At 41.6% G+C, this 17,839-nt stretch overlaps 1 protein-coding gene across 10 annotated transcripts in view; it reads right to left on the bottom strand.

Moving 5' to 3' along the window:
- Positions 1 to 17,839, bottom strand: part of DTNB (dystrobrevin beta) — a 197,026-nt gene that overhangs the window by 129,161 nt on the left and 50,026 nt on the right. For all 10 annotated transcript variants that reach the window (XM_061461225.1, XM_061461221.1, XM_061461224.1 and 7 more), the window contains 2 exons: positions 17,644 to 17,810; positions 7,006 to 7,130 (listed from right to left, as the gene is read on the bottom strand). In XM_061461225.1, the coding sequence (XP_061317209.1) occupies positions 7,006 to 7,130; positions 17,644 to 17,810 (292 nt within the window). The remainder of the gene's footprint in view (positions 1 to 7,005; positions 7,131 to 17,643; positions 17,811 to 17,839) is intronic.

Here is a 17,839-nt window from a genome sequence, read left to right as displayed (position 1 = left end):
GTGGGAATGTGGAGGCAGCCTTGCCATGGTGCTGCAAATCCCAGGGTACCATGTGAGCGTGGCTACCTCAGCCAGGGATGGTGATGGATCTGTGGATCCACAGCCTCAGCAGCCTGCTTTAGTCGTGACATGGCTGGCCAGTTGAGCCACAACTGATCACAAAACCCACATGCCTCCAGCTTCCCTGCTGCGATGGCAACTTCTATACATCAGAGATTACTGCTCCTCACGGTATCAGCCTTGGCTCGCTGCAAGGCACGCACATGTAAGCAAAATATGGCCCCTAATGTTATTTATTGCCAGCCCTGCCAGCAGGAGCATGAATGCTGTGAATCCCTACAAATGCCTTCTCATCCCATTTTCCTTCTCTGCTGAAGGCTTAAAGAAGCATCTCCACTCCTCTAACACAACAGAGTTGATTTGAAGTAATACATAGTCCCTTATGGCTCTGCATTTCTGACCCCTGGAAAGCCCCGTAGCAAACAGACTCCCTTTCTGTGAGCCACTGGAGTGGGACATAGGTTTCCTCTTCAGCTGTCACTCATTAACACAAACCCACCTTCACTGGTGTCACACTGATCACCCCTAGCTGTGCAGAGGAACGGCTGCAGAGGTGATACGTGCCACGTTCATCTGCCTCTTCCGTGATGACACTGACTGCTTGCAGCAAGGAGAGCGGAGCAGCTCAGGGCAGCAGCAGCAGCTGCTACAGCAGAGTGTGACGCAGCCCATCTGTCACCGCAGCAGTGGCCGACTGGGTTTAGCAACAGCATGGGAACAGCCCAGCGCTGCAGTGATCGCTGCAGGACCACACCAGAAGTGGGATCTTGTGCCTATTTTGATTAAGAACAGTATATTTTATGTCCTGTGCAACAGGGTTGTGACACTGAAAGCACCCATCTCAGATAGCATCTTAAAATGAAGGCTTTGATGGGAGAGCTTTGCGCTGATGGGTCTAGAGCCAGGGGAAAATGATCCTGTTACAACCTGAAATAACACTGCAGTGAGGAAAAACTTGGAATGATTTCTCCTGGGAAAACTGATCCATGTTAAATATAATCTCTGCTTTACCAACCAAAAAGAGTTTTTTAATGCCTTACACTCCCACCCTCCCCATCATAGAGATTTAATTCATTAAAAAAGGGGGAGCCCTTGGAGCCTGGGGGTTCCAGCAAATTAATTCAGAAAACTGACTCCTTAAAGAGTATGATTCATGCAGAATTACTCTCTAGCAGCCAGGAAACTCCCACCTACAAACAGCTCACAATCTAGAGGAGAATGCAGGGAGAGGGATAAAGGGAAAAGAAGCAGAATACACCAAAATAGCAGCATTTCCATTTTTCATATTACTGATCCAGCCCAGCTGCAGGAATGCAGGTAGAGAGGGGCGAGGTAGTTTCAGAAACACTTATTTTTGGAAATATAAGTAAAGCAAATCTGTAATTGCCTTATAGAGCATATCTACGGTGCTTTAGCAGTGGAGTCTAAAATTACTGACTCTGACTCTACACAAAAGTTTTTGTATGCACTTTTCCTATCTCATAAAGCTGTAAGGAAACACTGCAGTAACTGAGCTTCTGTCAAACACAGAATATAAGACTGACTGGAATTCTTACTTTATTTAAAAATAATCTCCCCTTGGTTTTAAAGTTTCACTGGTGGAAATTCCACTGCTACTTCTGATTTTGGTTATCTAGTCATCAAAAGCAGCACCACCAGCAGGTCAAAGGAGGTGATCCTGTCCCTCAACTCTGCTCTTGTGAGACCCCACTTGGAGTATTGTGCTGGTGTCCTCAACATAAGAAGGACATGGAGCTTTTGGAGCAAGTCCAGAGGAGGCTACAAAGAAGATCTGGGGACTGGAGCACCTCCTGTAGGAAGACAGGCTGAGAAAGTTGGGGCTGTTCAGCCTGGAGAAGAGAAGCTGCATGGAGACCACACAGCAGCCTTCCAATATCTGAAGGGGGCCTATAGGGATGCTGGGGAGGGACTCTTCATCAGGGACTGTAGTGACAGGACATAGGCTAATGGGTTTACATTTAAACAGGGAAAGTTCAGGAGGTTGGATATAAGGAAGAAGTTCGTTACTGTGAGGGTGGTGAGGCACTGGAATGGGTTGCCCAGAGAAGTTGTGAATGCTCCATCCCTGGTGGTAGTGTTCAAGGCTGGGGTGGACAGAGTCTTGAGCAATATGGTCTAGTGTAAGAAGTCCCTGCCCATGGCAGGGGGTTGGAACAAGATGATCGTAGGGTTCTTTCCAATCCAAACCATTCTAGGATTCTATAATTCTAACAATTATTTACTTACATTCACTATTAAAAATACAGCTCTTATTTTTATTCGGAATGTGTCTAGCTTCAGCTGTTGGTCTGAGCCTTTTGTTAAGCCTATCTGCTAAAGCACCCTGGGATTACATTTAATTTCTCTAGGATAGATATTTTTAGTAATATCATTCCTTAACCTCTGTGTGTTACCCTTGCACTAGTGGAGCCTTTCGATGTAAAGCTATGCATCTTCCCATACCTATTTCCAGTTCTTTAATAATTTTCATCAACCTTCTCAAACCCTTTAGCCTTTCAACACCTGGCTTGATTACAGGTGCGATAAGGGCAGCATTTTCTGCCCAGGGCCCTGTCACCACCCAGTACAGAGGGTCACCTCTTCTCCTGGCACGCAGGTCCTGTGAGCATCCTTGGTTACGAAATTGCCCGGACATCACACATTCAACCAAGTGCATACCATGCCCTCCAAATGTTTTTCAAGTCATTCTGCACAGCTTACTGTCCTTTTCATTGCCAGTCCACCAATATTTTTCTCATTTGCCCATCCAGCCTATCAGCAATGACTGTACACTTTTTCCTCTTGGTCATGGAAACCAACGTTAAGAGCACAGAAACAAGGCTTGAACAGTGCAGGACTCGGCTTGAGAACATCCCTACTCAGTGACCTTTCTTTCCCACTCGTATTGAGTACAATAAGCAAAACAACTCTTTTTCCAATCTTCTGTCTATGTGCTGTATTGATTATTATTTTCCAAATTATTCAATGCTCATATTAAATGCATTATGCCAACAATATCGCTTTATTAATCAAAACTAATCTCATAAAAAAAAAATACCAGCTGAGTCTGACTACACCACATTGCCCAAAGCCTATGCTTGATTGGCAGGAATTACCTTTTTATTTACTGATCAACAAAATATCTACTGCTCTGTTGTTTTATTCACCATCCAAGCCCTGTTGGTAAATACAACATGTCAGAGATTGCCCTGTTTGACTCCATTCCCTACACACCCCCCTTGCTGCCTTGGAAAAAGAAATGAGATCATATGAATTCTCTTCCAGTGCTCCAAGACATATCAACAACCAGCAGTAAGTATCCAAATTAAGAAATTCTTTCAAAATGCAGTTTGGGCCATGAACATAGGCAGTGCAGTCATACATCCTTTTGCATTATCTCTGGAAGGCAGAATTGCTCTGTCACTACACTGCACAGCTGCAGCCCCCTGCCAGACCAAAACCTGGAAATCATTCCCCAGTAACTTGTAAACCATCAGTTTACATTCTTCACTATCAGTTGTTGTGTTTTCTCCTTCCCTTGATGACTAAAGCTGTTTTTTCTTCCCTTCCAAGCCTTCTTTCCCTGGAACATTCGGCCACGTATCCTTAAACTGCTCCTAGTTATTAATATTTTAGTTTATTTACTCAGCTGAAGTTGGTTCCAGCTTTGTGAGACAATCTCTTCCAAAGCCCGTGTTAGATGCTGATGCATAACTTGTTTACATGAAACAAATGTAATCAAGTCATGACCACTGACACCTAAACGGTGACTCATTGTGGCCCTAAGTGATTCCTCTTTATGAGTTAAGTTCTATTAAAAAAAATCACCACTGGCTATGTTACTTTTCACACTTAAAAAAATAGGGGGGAGGGAGATTGTCTGCTCTTAAACAAAAAAAAATAAATTTTTTATTTGTTTTACATTGTATCTCTTATACAGAAAACTCTAAAGGTTATCACTTCTATAAAAAAAACAGTAGGTCTTTTTTGTCCTATGTTAATTATATTTTCATCATAGAATGGCTTCGTAGGAAGGGACCTTTAAACTCATCCAGATCCAAACCCCCCTCCCACAGGCAGGGACACCTTCCACTAGACCAGGTTGCTCCAAGTCCTGTCCAACCTCGCCTTGAACACTGCCAGTGACAGGGCAGCCACAGCTTCTCTGGGCACCCTGTTCCAGGGCCTCACCACCCTCACAGAGAACAACTTCGTCTTAGAATCTCATCTAAGTCTGTCCTCTGGCAGTTTAAAGCCATTCCCTGTGTCCTGTCACCACATGCCCTTGTAAATGTCCCTCACCAGATATCTTGTCAGCCCCCTTAAGGTATTACTTAAGGACACAGTAAGGTCTCCCTGGAGACCTCATTATATTAATGTGATTTAGTGTATGACATAAATAATTTACTTACATTATTTTTACATCAGACCATTATTGGTTGTTCCTGGAGTTGCCCTTGTAGTATTAGGCAGAATTTCCCAATACTTTGGTTTCTTAGGGCACTTTTTTTTTTTAAATTAAAGTTGGCAGCATTAGCAGATGTATCCAAGTTGTCCTGCTGTTGCCAGGAGTATCCAGGCTGCAGTCCCAGTGACTGCAGAGGATGTTGCACCATACCCCTACCCACATGTCCCCAGGGCCATATGCTCCTGCAAGGCTACCCAGTGTGCCTTACAGCTCCCTTCTGCCCAGTAGAACCCCACTAGCATCTCCCTAGCAGCTCCCACCTTGCTACCTCATGCGATTGGGCACAGGAAAAAGGCAATGTTGTCTTTGTAAGTTGAAGCAGAGGCTGTTACCAACTGGAAACAAAAAACAGCTTCTCTAAAAGCACCTTTAATGGGTCATGTATTAAAAATACAAAATACAAAAGTAAGCCACCTAATTCTGTCTTCACCTTTCTCTGTCCAGCTGAGGACTGAAACTTCTTTGATCCATTAATAAATTAATGTGTCCTAGCAAGAGAAAGAAACTTGGGAATCTCTGTCAGAAGAAAAACTTTGGCTCGTAGTTTTGGGATCAGGTTCTGCAGCCCTCCTTAATGCAGGCGGGTACAGTGCCACTGCTGGAATTGTTTTCAATACACTGTACTTATGCAATTACATATTTTTATTTTTTTTTAAATAGAAGTAGTACATTGTAAACTGCTAATTTTCTCTTGTGAATGTTCATGGATTTCAACGTGGAAGCAGCACAGAAAAAAATCTAAAAAGAAAAAATGTGAACAGATTCATGAGCTGATAAGATTTTAAACAAGAAATGTTTTTTTTGTGAGGCTGAACCCTTACTACAGAAAATCCAGAAGTAAAGGCGAGTGACAAGCTCCATGACACATCCTGGCTAAGGCATGGGGCTGATTCCGTGGACAGTGTACAACCCTGTCCAGTGGGCTTGATAAGCCATTCATTTACAGCAGAGCCCAGACTTCAGCTCTGGATTGAACAGCAGCATAACAAGAATTTTGGTTGGTTGGTTGGTTTGGGTTTTTTTTAAGAGTGCAATTTCACAGAGAAAATCAGCACAATTCTATTGCATTAAATCAGATCATCTCCCCTCACTGCACAGAACTACACCAAGCATAAAAGTTTATAAATATTCAGTGATGCAAGAATTGCAGAAAACAATCACACAGCTAAGCAGAAATTGGTAAAGCTCAGAACTATGTGGTTAAGGAGTTCAGCGTTGCAACTACTCTGCCATGTCAAGTTACACGTCATCTATGCTTTTCACAAAAGAAAGCCAACACCAGTGTTTTATCACACTACAATAAGCTTCACAATTCTCACCTTTGCAATACTTTGACAAGCTAGCCTCCAGCTTTCTCTTAACGACTGCCACAACTGTTAAAAGGAGCGTACAGAAGAGCCAGTCAATCCAAATCAGATGGCAACAGAAAATGCCAAAGCAGCACATCATGATATTGAACTGTCAGAGGTTAGAAGACATTCAGATTTGAACAGCTCAGTTCTTCACTCAGAAAGTGTGCCAGAGGAAACAGCTCAAGAATGAATCTGGTATTAATGATGTTGAAGGAATGCCAGAAGAGCATCAGTTCCACTTACTCTTAGAACTATAGATTACTCAATACTTGTGAAAATGGGAGTCCTCCATTTTACAGAAATTATATCTCTTTGTTTTACTCCTCTCTCCTTACTCTTCTCTATAGCACGTGCTTAAACTGAGATACACAAAAAGGCTTCTTCTCAGGACTCTGTAGGACATTAAAACAGATCTATTTGGAGGTTTAGTTTATCTCGCACATACAGTAACAGAATTTGTTTGGGTTTTGTTGTCTCAGATTTTACTTCTGATGTGAAAACTGACAAACTGGGGAAGCAGACTGATTCAAACCAACACCAGTACAATGGAATTTCATTAAAATCATTCCATGGGTTTGACAGTAGGGTCAGAATGAAAAGGTAACAACGATGCTGCTGCGCAGAGAAACTCAGAAAACCTCTCAGTGAGACAAGTAAGAATGTAAAGCCATTGCTCTCAGGCAGCAGCAGCAACAACAAGCTAAATCCTGCTACTATTAATACTAGGCAACATTAATTTGCAAATAAGTATGTTCAACACTGTTTTGCTTATATGATTTTAATCTACAGTAAATGAGAAACTAGTCTGATCCAATACGGTGTGCAAAAGGTAAGAATGGTACTTTGAAATGCTAGAGGATGCAAGTAGAATATAGAATCAGGCCTTAGTCTAACTGCACACAAACATATTCTAGTTCTCTTTTCTTGTTAGCAATGTATTCTTATAAAAACAATATGCTTCCAATCACTTTTCAGAGAAACACCTTTAACAGTTACAGCACTGCAACTTGATAATTCCCCTTCAAGTGCTTCTCTCGGCTAGCCTATTCCAAAGTCAAATACAGCCACGAGCACCTTGCTTTGTATCACTGATAAAGTGAAAAATAAAACAAAATAGATACTCACACTATATGTGCAAGATCAAGTGGCTTTTCTGGCTGCTCAGGAAATACAGGACGAGGTGGTTCTCTACTGGGTACGCAACCGAGTGATTTACTAATTGCATGGCTCAGCTTCTTTGCAGGTGATTTCTGTTTTTGAAAAGAATGACAAAATGAGTTGACCATTCTGGACAGCAGGGTAATGCATGCATCAGATAACAGAAAAGTGTAAAAAAAAGCATTGTACTAGAATAATCAGAAATATCCAGCTACATTCTGCTGTACCCAAGAAATTAGTACACACACGAACAAGTTTTGTGCGGGTTTTTTTGTGCTATAATATCAAAAAATGAAAGAGTTTTAACAAAAGCATGTAAGATGAAGATGATGTCTGGTGTTTCTACCAGGAATAAATCAAGGGGCAATCATATCCAATTAAGGGATTTCTTATACTTACAATGACTTCTGAACACAGGCATTGTGTTTTGAGGGGAGGGCAGGGGGGAACAGAGGACCTGGTGCCCAGACTCAGCGGCTGCTGCTCCACACTCATTCCTGTCTATGGGACTCACCAGGATGCTGGTGCTATGCCCCCTCCCCTCATCCTTTGCGAAGGATTTTTGAAAGACAACTTGCAACTGTTTTGTTTGCTGCGGGCAAAGCCAAGGTGAACCACGGTGTTAGAATAGATCGGAACAACCTGTTTCTTTATTTTCTTTCACAAGTTCGCTTGGTTGTGTTAACTAATATCCTGGGAGCAGCTATGCCGGGATCATCTAAGGAAAGGTGAAAGGCTGGGGACAAGTGTTGCCAAACACACAAAAATCAACAGCTGCCCTGAATCAGGCACTTAAAACGTTAAGTCTGAAGATGACTTACAAAATTAAGTCTTGAAATGTTACTGCATCCACTGAAGTGACGCCAGTAATGCGGGAGGCCAGTTAACGCTTTTATGAGAGAAATCACTTGGCAGTCCTGTTTTTCCGATCTAACTCACTAACAGTCCATGTATGTGTAACCTAGTGGCTAATTACTTCTATGTAACTTTTTTACTCCTCCTGTAAGACATTCCAAAGTGGAATTAGGACCAATTCTTAATGCACATTCAAATTAAAATTCAGACTAACACCGATTTAAATAGGAGGCAAGGCTACCCAGGACAAGAGTTACACATACAGTTACAGTTAATAGAAATCAGTAGCTAGCAATTACTAACATTTATGAATATTTACTAAGAATTAAACAAACAATTAGTAATTATTAAACCAGTGAGAATCTTCAGCTCTGGACCCCTTGGCTTTAGCAACACAAATCAGGCAATAAAGGCTTTTTTGGGTGGAGAACTTGTGTGTACAAGAAAGTTGTTCCCTCTGTGAATTTACATTGTTCGTAGTAGACTGGGAAGCATTTTAAGTAAAATACTAATATCGATTGGAAAACAATGAAAAAAAGAGAAAAATCCTTTCAAATTAGAAAAGAAAGAAGAGTGGGATGCCTGTGAGGACATACTAGGACAGCTGGTCCTTAACTGAAGATATTCTCCTTCAATCACCATACGACTCACAGTCAATGCTAACAGAGAGCTCTAAAAACCATGAATGGAGGCTGCCTCTGAATTCATTATGATTATAGTATTGGGAAAAAAAAAAAATAAAGAATTACTCATGATCATATTCATCCCTGGAGCTCACAGAACCATGCAGTGCTTTGGGTTGCAAGGGACATGTCCAAGAAGATTCAAGTGGTAGCTACAATTGTAGTCTATGGGGCTGAGTCTAGTTGGAGGCCTGTAACTAGTGGAGTGCCTCAAGGGTCAGTACTGGGACCGGTATTATTTAATATATTCATCAACGATTTAGATGAGGGAATTGAGTGTACTGTCAGCAAGTTTGCTGATGACACTAAGCTGGGAGGAGTGGCTGACACGCCAGAAGGCTGTGCTGCCATCCAGCGAGACCTGGACAGGCTGGAGAGTTGGGCAGGGAGTAACTTGATGAAATATAACAAGGGAAAGTGTAGAGTCCTGCATCTGGGCAGGAACAACCCCAGGTTCCAGTATAGGTTGGGAAACGACCTGTTAGAGAGCAGTGTAGGGGAGAGGGACCTGGGGGTCCTAGTGGACGACAGGATGACCATGAGCCAACACTGTGCCCTTGTGGCTAAGAAGGCCAATGGCATCCTGGGGTGTATTAGAAGGGGGGTGGTTAGTAGGTCGAGAGAGGTCCTCCTTCCCCTCTACTGTGCCCTGGTGAGACCCCATCTGGAATATTGTGTGCAGTTCTGGGCCCCTCAGTTCAAGAAGGACAGGGACCTGCTGGAGAGAGTCCAGCGCAGGGCAACGAAGATGACTGGGAGCATCTCCCTTATGAGGAAAGACTGAGGGAGCTGGGTCTCTGTAGTTTGGAGGAGACTGAGGGGTGACCTTATTAGTGTCTATAAATATATAAAGGGGGAGTGTCACGAGGATGGAGCCAGGCTCTACTCAGTGGCAAACAATGATAGGACAAGGAGTAATGGGTACAAACTGGAACACAAGAGGTTCCACTTAAACTTGAGAAGAAACTTCTTCTCAGTGAGGGTGACGGAACACTGGAACAGGCTGCCCAGGGAGGTTGTGGAGTCTCCTTCCCTGGAGACATTCAAAACCCGCCTGGACGCATTCCTGTGTAACATTATCTAGGTGTTCCTGCTCCGGCAGGGGGATTGGACTAGATGATCTTTCGAGGTCCCTTCCAATCTCTAGCATATTGTGTGTGATACTGTGTGTGATACAATCAAATTCCAGTAATGTGCCTCCATCAGCACCTCACACTGCTTTACAACGTGTACCCTGGCCTGGTTACCACCTTAAGACCATACTTTTCACAAATTAAACCATTTACTCAATATGTTACAGCTTAATTCCTTTCAGATTTTGTAACTCTTACTCATTAGTCCACACATCCAAACTGTGGAGCAGCAGTACGCACGAAGGCCACGGAGAGCAAAAGCCATCTAACAGCCCTCAGATATCTGGCGGAATGCACAACTGATCTCCCCAATATGTTACCCTTCAGGTTTTGCAGACAAAAAGTCTTGGCCCTACCAAACTACCACTGCAAAAATCTTGTTATGGGCGTGAGATTCTTATCTGCTTTCACCAGCAAGGGCTTCTAGTAGTAAGGATGGCAAGATAATCAACTGCTTCAGCTGACGGTCTTATAGGGAGCTCCAAAAAAACCAGCATCTCCAGAAGCACTTCAGCTTACTGATTCACTAAATAGTAAGTGCTAAAAAGACTCCCTGGTGGTAAACTGATGGGTTCCTTTTTTTCGTTTTTCTTTTTTTTTTTCCTCATGTGCTGAGAAAACCTGGCAGACTGCGATCAAGGGATGATCCCTGCAAACAGTGCTGAAGTGCACAGCACTCTCACTCTGAAAGATTCTACAGATAATCCCCAGCCTTTAAGTATTTTGAAATCACATGAAAAACACAATCCAATCTTTATATTACTTCTTACTAAGTCCACAGTAAAATTTAAATTATGTATGCAAATGCGATACCAAAAGTAAAATTCTTATTTTACTAAATTAATTCTTCAACATGTTCAACAATTCCACATTTATTTCTCTTTCAATTTGTTCTCCGCTTCTCCTTTTAGAGTATTTCCTACTTTACTCTTTACCCTGTTCATCTTTTGGTTTCTGCACAGACCATCTATTCTCAGTGTGCCTTTTCTGCGACCTCCCCTTGCAGTATTTTTAGGCTATTTTAAAGGTTTGGGTTGGTTTTTTTTCCCCATTCTGGTACGAAACACAATATCCTATTGTGCTATCCCACCATTTATTTTGTCAAACAAATACAGCATTGTCTAGAGTGCTGTACAACTGAGCCACTGCTGCAGCTTTGCTTTCTGAAAATTACAGGGGAAAGATAATTTCCATTGATCCCAACTTTCTGATGATGCTCCTCAGCACAGCTGGCAGTGAGGAGAGCAGGGCAGGGTGAATGAGTATGTGCTTCACCAGCAAGTAGACCTCTTACATGCGTCGCGTTTCCCTGGGAAATAGCTGCTTTTTCTTTCAATTGGATGAGTTCTACTGTAGAAATTTCTAATAACAACCACTTCTCTCTCCTCATTGTTGCTGACCTTGACCTCCTGCCTGTTTGAAATCACCTGGAGGCACTGCCATATTCTGCAAAGACAGGATACTCTCTCCTTCACGAAAGCAGAAAACAAAACCAGGAAGCCCCAGGGTAACACAATCCTCTTCACCAAAGCAAACCCACAGACTCACAGTCCCCTTCCCCATCACTGGCACCACCACTGCAAACCTCCCAGCTACTACCACCCATGTGCCCACCACTAGCGCTGCTGCTTTTTTACCATCTTCTTCCTCCCCTGCTGCTCATCTTGTTTCTTTTCAACTTTATATTTGTGATGTGAATAGCTGAAGACAAATCATATTTTATGAAGTATCTGCAACTTGGTATCTGTCGTAACAGGATCTCAGTCAGCTGGGAATTTGGATGTACGACTGCAAAATCCCCAGTATTAATAAATTTGGTAGTTAAAACCAATACAGAATTTCACACTTTGAAAAAGGTTTCACACATTCCAGAGTCCAATTTATGGTCTTATTTATTTTCAGCTTTGGATGGGAGAACGGTCTGGTGTGCCTTTATTTTCAGAGGCTTTCAAGCACTCAACATTGCCTTCTGCTACAGAAGCGTAACTGCAGAAACCAGCTGACAACACGCTGCTCTGCCTTCAGCTTTCTCCACACACTCCCCTGGGAGCAGCAAGCAGGCAATCCATTTTGTTTTACTTCCTACATGGGCACAGTACATGACTCAGCAGGAGTTACACTACTGCAGCCATTATATCAGTCTGATGGTAACTGACTGATGATTCAAAAAACATCAGGCACATAACTGAAGTATGTGCTCTTTATCTGAAGATGATGCCAAAGCAACCTTTCTGGACACAGGTGTTCATGGTTTTGGTTGTCCTCCAAAATGTTGAGCCATAAGGCTTTCATGAAAGGTTTCTTTTCCGCAGCATTCCAAAAGGTTCACAGGATGCAGGTGTCAATCTGGCTCCAGCAATACGCTGGTAGCGCTTTGCAGTTCTAAGCACATTAGCAAGGAACAACGGCAGTGGTTCTTATTGAACTCCTGTTTTTCAGCACAAAACAAATATTTTTAAATCTCAGTCTCTCTAAGATTTCTTCTTCAGCAAACTCTCTCAGCCTTTTATGTATCTGGACCTATCAGTGGAGGATACTCAAGTTTTCCTCAAGTCAATTAATAAATATACAAAGGAAAGAGTTTTAGGTTCTTTTTCATCATGCACAGGACAAGAGAACTTGTGAGAGCCACCAGCTACCATGTATAAGGAATCAGTGAATCTTCTAAACAGTCATAATTCAGCATGCAGTTACTAGACATTCCCTTCTTGAGCTGGTTATTTGAGATACACAACTCCAGGTTTCCTGTCTTCTAAAACACAAAGTTTGGAGTCAGAGGCAGACTACTGGATTAGGTATGAATCCAGATAACCAGACCTGTGTCTGCAACATCATTTCCACCACCACTTTCTAGATGATACCTTTAATTAATATTTCAGCTGATCAGGAAGCCAAGGTTGGAACAGGACACATAAATACGACACAAGCTGTCTTTCTGCAGGCACAGTGCTTGTTGGTACACACGCCTTCCACAGCTACCACAGCAGTGAGCTGCAGAACCACATTCCTCAGCAGCGCTACTGAGGTTCCCAAGTAGCAACACTCACAAAGAGTTGTCATGATCCCAAACAGTGTCTACCTACCAGCAACAATATCTGGCTTCTCCAGGTCCAAGGAAGCTCAAAAAAAGTAAAATAAATACTTCAGAAAGGCTGGAATGTTTGTTCCCTTTTGCAACGTAAAAAGTTGAAGACCCTGGCTCTGCAGTGTACTCTTCAGGCGCTTTCACATTCCACTTTTAGAGTACAAATAAGGTTAAAATACCTTTCCTATTAACCACTGAAGCACTCTTCTTATGGCACTCAGCCTCAGAATGAAATGCAAACCAAGCACTCGGAGTTGGTTATTTTAGTTAACGTATCATTAGTACATCAGGCAAGCACTGTCCTGAATTCTACACTTTGTTTAATAAGCAATCATTATTTTTATCAGCTTACTGTCCTGGGAGATCAGTAACATACTACACTGAGACCTCCCATAAAACACACATGGCAAGTGGTGAGTATGTATGTTCTTAACCTTAAGTTTAGACAAACCTGAGCTGTGCCTGCATCCAGACGAGCATCACTCTCGGAGCTGACATGATCCACACAAAGGTATGTGCACCAAATGAAAAATGGACTGGCCCCTTCTGCTAAGATGTTATTGACAGATATCCCTCAAAACTGTTCTCTACACGCAAAAGTCATGAGAAATTATCACTAAAATGCAACTGTGATTTTTCATGTGTTTGAAATCCTCTTGCACCTGTACTGTGGGTTGCCAGATCCCTCTCATTTCAGAATGGTTTACAGATCTTGTCTGTCCCCTTGCTTTCCTACCAAAGGATACATCTCTTAAAAAAATACTTCTTCCATCATGAATTAAAAAGCTGGAAACTACAAACTACATTATCAAAAGTTGCCTAACTTCTTCTAATTGCCTATGCATAAATCATGTCCACCTCTACCAAAAGGGTCTAGTAAGCAATTGTTACAATGGGTTTAGAAATTCATAAGTAATAAAAAAATTAATTAAAACTTGGTTGGCAAGAACATTTGCTTGAAAACTGGAGTTTTAAAGTTACCTGTTTCTCTCTCTCTTCCCCCTCTTTTCCTCCAGTATCTTAGAATCATAGAATTACAAAATGGTTTGTAGCAAGGGACCTTAAAGGTCAGCCAGTTCCACCCTCCTGCTATGGGCAGGGACACCTTCCACTAGACCAGGCTGGAGGAAGCTGAGGTGCGCACACCTGCCTCCTGCTCTGGCAGAACAAGTACGTGGTAGCCTCAGATGTCCGGGGCTGTTCTGTGTGCGCGGGGGCAGCATGCCCTCTGCTGGAAAATGTGGAATTATAACAGGTTTTTTTCACAGAGCTTGAAAACAGGAGCTCATGTGATGGTGGAAGTTCCCCCACAGACAGCAATATGACCGGAACACAGAGCACACTGTTTAACGCTGTGTTCCTTCTCATCTTGTTTATGAGGGACTGAATAAAAACATGTTCAAAAAGTTTTAATAACTTTAAGGTAGTTTAAATGGGAAATTAAATGAACCAGAAATACAAGAGATGTAATTCTGAGAGCAAAATCTTATTAACAGCTACTTACAGTATTGCTAGCCTTTACCTCGCTAGATAAAAGGGTCTGTCTTTTGTTGTAGATTTGATTAGTACCGGGTGTAATGACTTCTCAACGGAAGCCATAGATATTATCACTATAGAAACAACTAAACGTTGGGTTGGTTTGTTGATACACACTCCAACATGTTAAGGGTGGCTATAAATAACAAACATTCCATTATTTATAGCAGGAAGAACAGTCTAAGTCAACTACCCTTGATAATAAGCCATCAAACCGTACACCCAAGGGTAGAAGCCTCGAGGGTAACTTGGCTGGTTAAACATTTTACCTGAAATTTATAGATGACAAAGACTGCTTAAGCTTAGCAGATTACAAAAATAAACAAACAGAATGAACAATGACTAATCTACATGCTTTCAAGATGAACAATTTGATTTTCTGTTCTGCTGCATGTACATAACTAAATGAATCAGTGTTTAAGGCTATTTAATAAAACAAAATTGAAACAGCCCAGAAGGAAAATGTGAAGTTTTTTTCTTTCCCCCCCCAAACAGGCCCCAACAAGCAGTGTGCTCATGCAGCAAAACCTCTCCTTCTAAACAAGGTTTCTACCTGACCTTATATAATTACTATAGTAATATATATATTTATATATACTTTTAAAGATATATATATATATAGCACTATACTATGTGATTTATAGTATAGAAAATTATCAAAGGCACTTTTGAATTTCAGGAAAAAGAACCTTACGAAAATAGTTATTATTAGTGCTTATTCTGGGTCTTAGGGCTCCAAAACTCTGAAAACACATCGTACAAGATGGCACTAGATCTGACAGAATTGAAATCCCAGGAAAAATAAACTTCTTTTTTTATAGTATCAGCCATAATGTTCAGTTTTGCTCAGCAGGGGTCTTTGGGGCTTCATGTGAGATACTAGTGTTGAGCAAACATGCAAGTAGGTCATGCTATTTCACATGAGGCTGCACCAATGCCAAGATACGATGCATAATTTGCAGTTACATCTCCCTTTCTAGACACCAATATAGCTCTTCCACAAGTTCAATGCTGCTGATGCAAGTTCCAGCTGCATTCATTCAACCTGTTTTCTGCAGAGCTGCTCCTCAGCTGTGCATCCTTCAAAAAACTTTGTGTCTGCTTAGTCCCACCTGAGACCTTTGCCATTTTTGTACTGAACTGCATCTTTTTTTTTAAAACATCCAGAACAGATGCCTTCAAATGCATTTCCTTTGCTGGGTGTTCTTCATTTTATTATCAGGTTCAGCTCTGCCCTTCTCCCAGGGAGTACTAGTCACCAGCTAGTGAAGGCAGAAGTGTCCTACTGAAGACTGACATGAAGAAGACACTTGGGATTCCCCAAGCTCACCAGCTGATAGATTTCATTAAAACTCCTCCATTTTTGTCCTCAATTTCCATCTTTCATCTTTGCTTCACCTGGATACAACCTTTAGCTTCTAAATGTCATCTTTGATTTGGATTCTGCCTACGCTGAACAAGAAATGTAAATATCTCCTTCACTCTTTGTATCTTTTATTCTTTTGGCTCATGTTCTGGCGTAACTCTGTAGTTGTGCTATACAAACCTCCTACAGGCAGATTTACACAAGCACATCTTTGAAAAGTGTTCCTTCCATTTCACCTACTGCTGAAATGTCTTACTAGAAGGAGCTGCATATTGTTCCTGTACAAAACAGCCAAATTTGCTGCTGCTGCTAAATTTCTTTCCACAGACTTTTGGACCAATTGTTTTCAATACCAAATGTATCAATATTTTTATTGGCTATTAAAATCTAGCCTCTTTCAAGGTTACCAACTATCATTAGTTTCTTACATACACCCTTTCCTTTTGTTCTGCAAAATCCCCGGTATCATCTGCTGTTTCCAGTAATTTGGCTTCCAGTTCTGCATTTTGTTAAGTGTTGCTTCTATATGTGTAACTCCCCCTTCTCCTGCTACAGGAAGAGTATGGAAGGAAACTGCTCCAAGAGCCACTACCTGGTCCTGATGGCAGATAATGTGAATTCCTGATCTCCAAAGCAAGGTGGCTGCACCCCAGGGTGTCTAGCAGGCATGGTTCCTCACCTGAGCTACTCTTAATCCTTACCTTGGGAGCTGCTTAGTCCACGCTAATGCTAGGGACTGTTCTGACAGTCCAGAGATTCCAATCACACAACAACCTGCACTGTTTAATTTACCAGAAGAGTGACAGAAGTCTGCATATCCTTCTTTTCCATTTATGTAACTTCTCACTCCTCCAATTCACATTAGAGCTTAAAATCAACTCATTCTGTACAGCCTATAAAGAATCAAATGCCTCAAAAGTTAGCACTGAAACAAAGCAGGACAGCAGGTTCACAGCTCCCAGTACCAGAATGGGGCATGTCCATCCAGCCTGACTTGCGGCAAATCCAGGCCTTCAGAAAGAAATCTCTGTATTAGAGTTGGAGCTACTATTTAGATAGGTCTTTGTATTAAAACATACAGACTGGATTTATATGTACTTTAGGGGATAATGATCTACTGGTAGTTAAGATTAAGCATTCCAGAAGTTTATTACCCATGCAGTTTAAAAGGGACAATATTTAAGACTAAATTTTCCTATCTTTGCCTTCCAACTACTGAATAGTACTAAGCCTCAATTTTCTAAATTAAACAGTAATACTATAATGACTCTTCCTCATGAAGATAATTACTAATTATAATCCAATCATCATTTGAACTTCTCTTTGAATTAGTAAAAGGTTGGGCTTAATCTTGCACCATAAAATAGGGGTTTATATCTAAAACTGTCTATTTCTTGAGATGTGATTATCACATAGTCATCCAACCGAATATTATTTCTCATATAATTTCTTTAAGGCTTTTTAGTTAAGTCTTCAATGCATATATTTGCAGTTGTCAGGACAATGACAACACTGAATTTTTCTCCTGAAGAAATACTATATTTAAAGATGTCACTTGGATAAAGTTCCTTTTGTAGCACACCATTCATGCTAACTGCTTTACCTTTCTGGGGAGAAAAGGTATAGCAACCTTAAGTCTTCTTAAGGTAGAAGAGAGGAAAATATAAGAAAAGTGGGGCTGCTGTGCAGAGGGGAAGTGAGCACATGTTAAGGCCCTGAGGAGGATGGTGCTGTCTTGTGTACATTGAACAGCACTTCGAATACCATGAAAACCATCAATAAATTAATGTTACCTGTAATAAAACCAGTGCAGTTTTACCTATTCATATGCTTTCTGTATTTAAAAACGTTTACAAGTTCTGCTGTGCAGTTCTACTAAAACATTAACTTTCAGAGTAAGTTAGTACAGATGCGGTTGGTTCAGCATGACAAAGAAAGGTGAATTACCCAAGATGAATGCTCCTTCATCTGATGCTGGTTGCTATGAGGACCATTTGCATGGCCGCGCCAAAAACAGTTTTGACAGAGCTGGTAGTTGTGGCACTGCTGGCATCGGTACCGGAAGCCCATCATGCTCTCACATCGGCAGTATGAACATTCCACAGGATGGAAGACTTAGTGGAGATGGGGAGGGAGGAGGGAA

Source organism: Pezoporus flaviventris, unplaced genomic scaffold (assembly GCF_033815535.1).
Source record: "Pezoporus flaviventris isolate CSIRO_AGI_PZ_B2104156 unplaced genomic scaffold, CSIRO_AGI_Pfla_v1 ptg000031l, whole genome shotgun sequence".
NCBI classification, from domain to species: Eukaryota; Metazoa; Chordata; class Aves; order Psittaciformes; family Psittacidae; genus Pezoporus; species Pezoporus flaviventris.
Note: the sequence above shows the minus strand (reverse complement) of the source record. Positions and strands in the feature narration are given on the sequence as shown.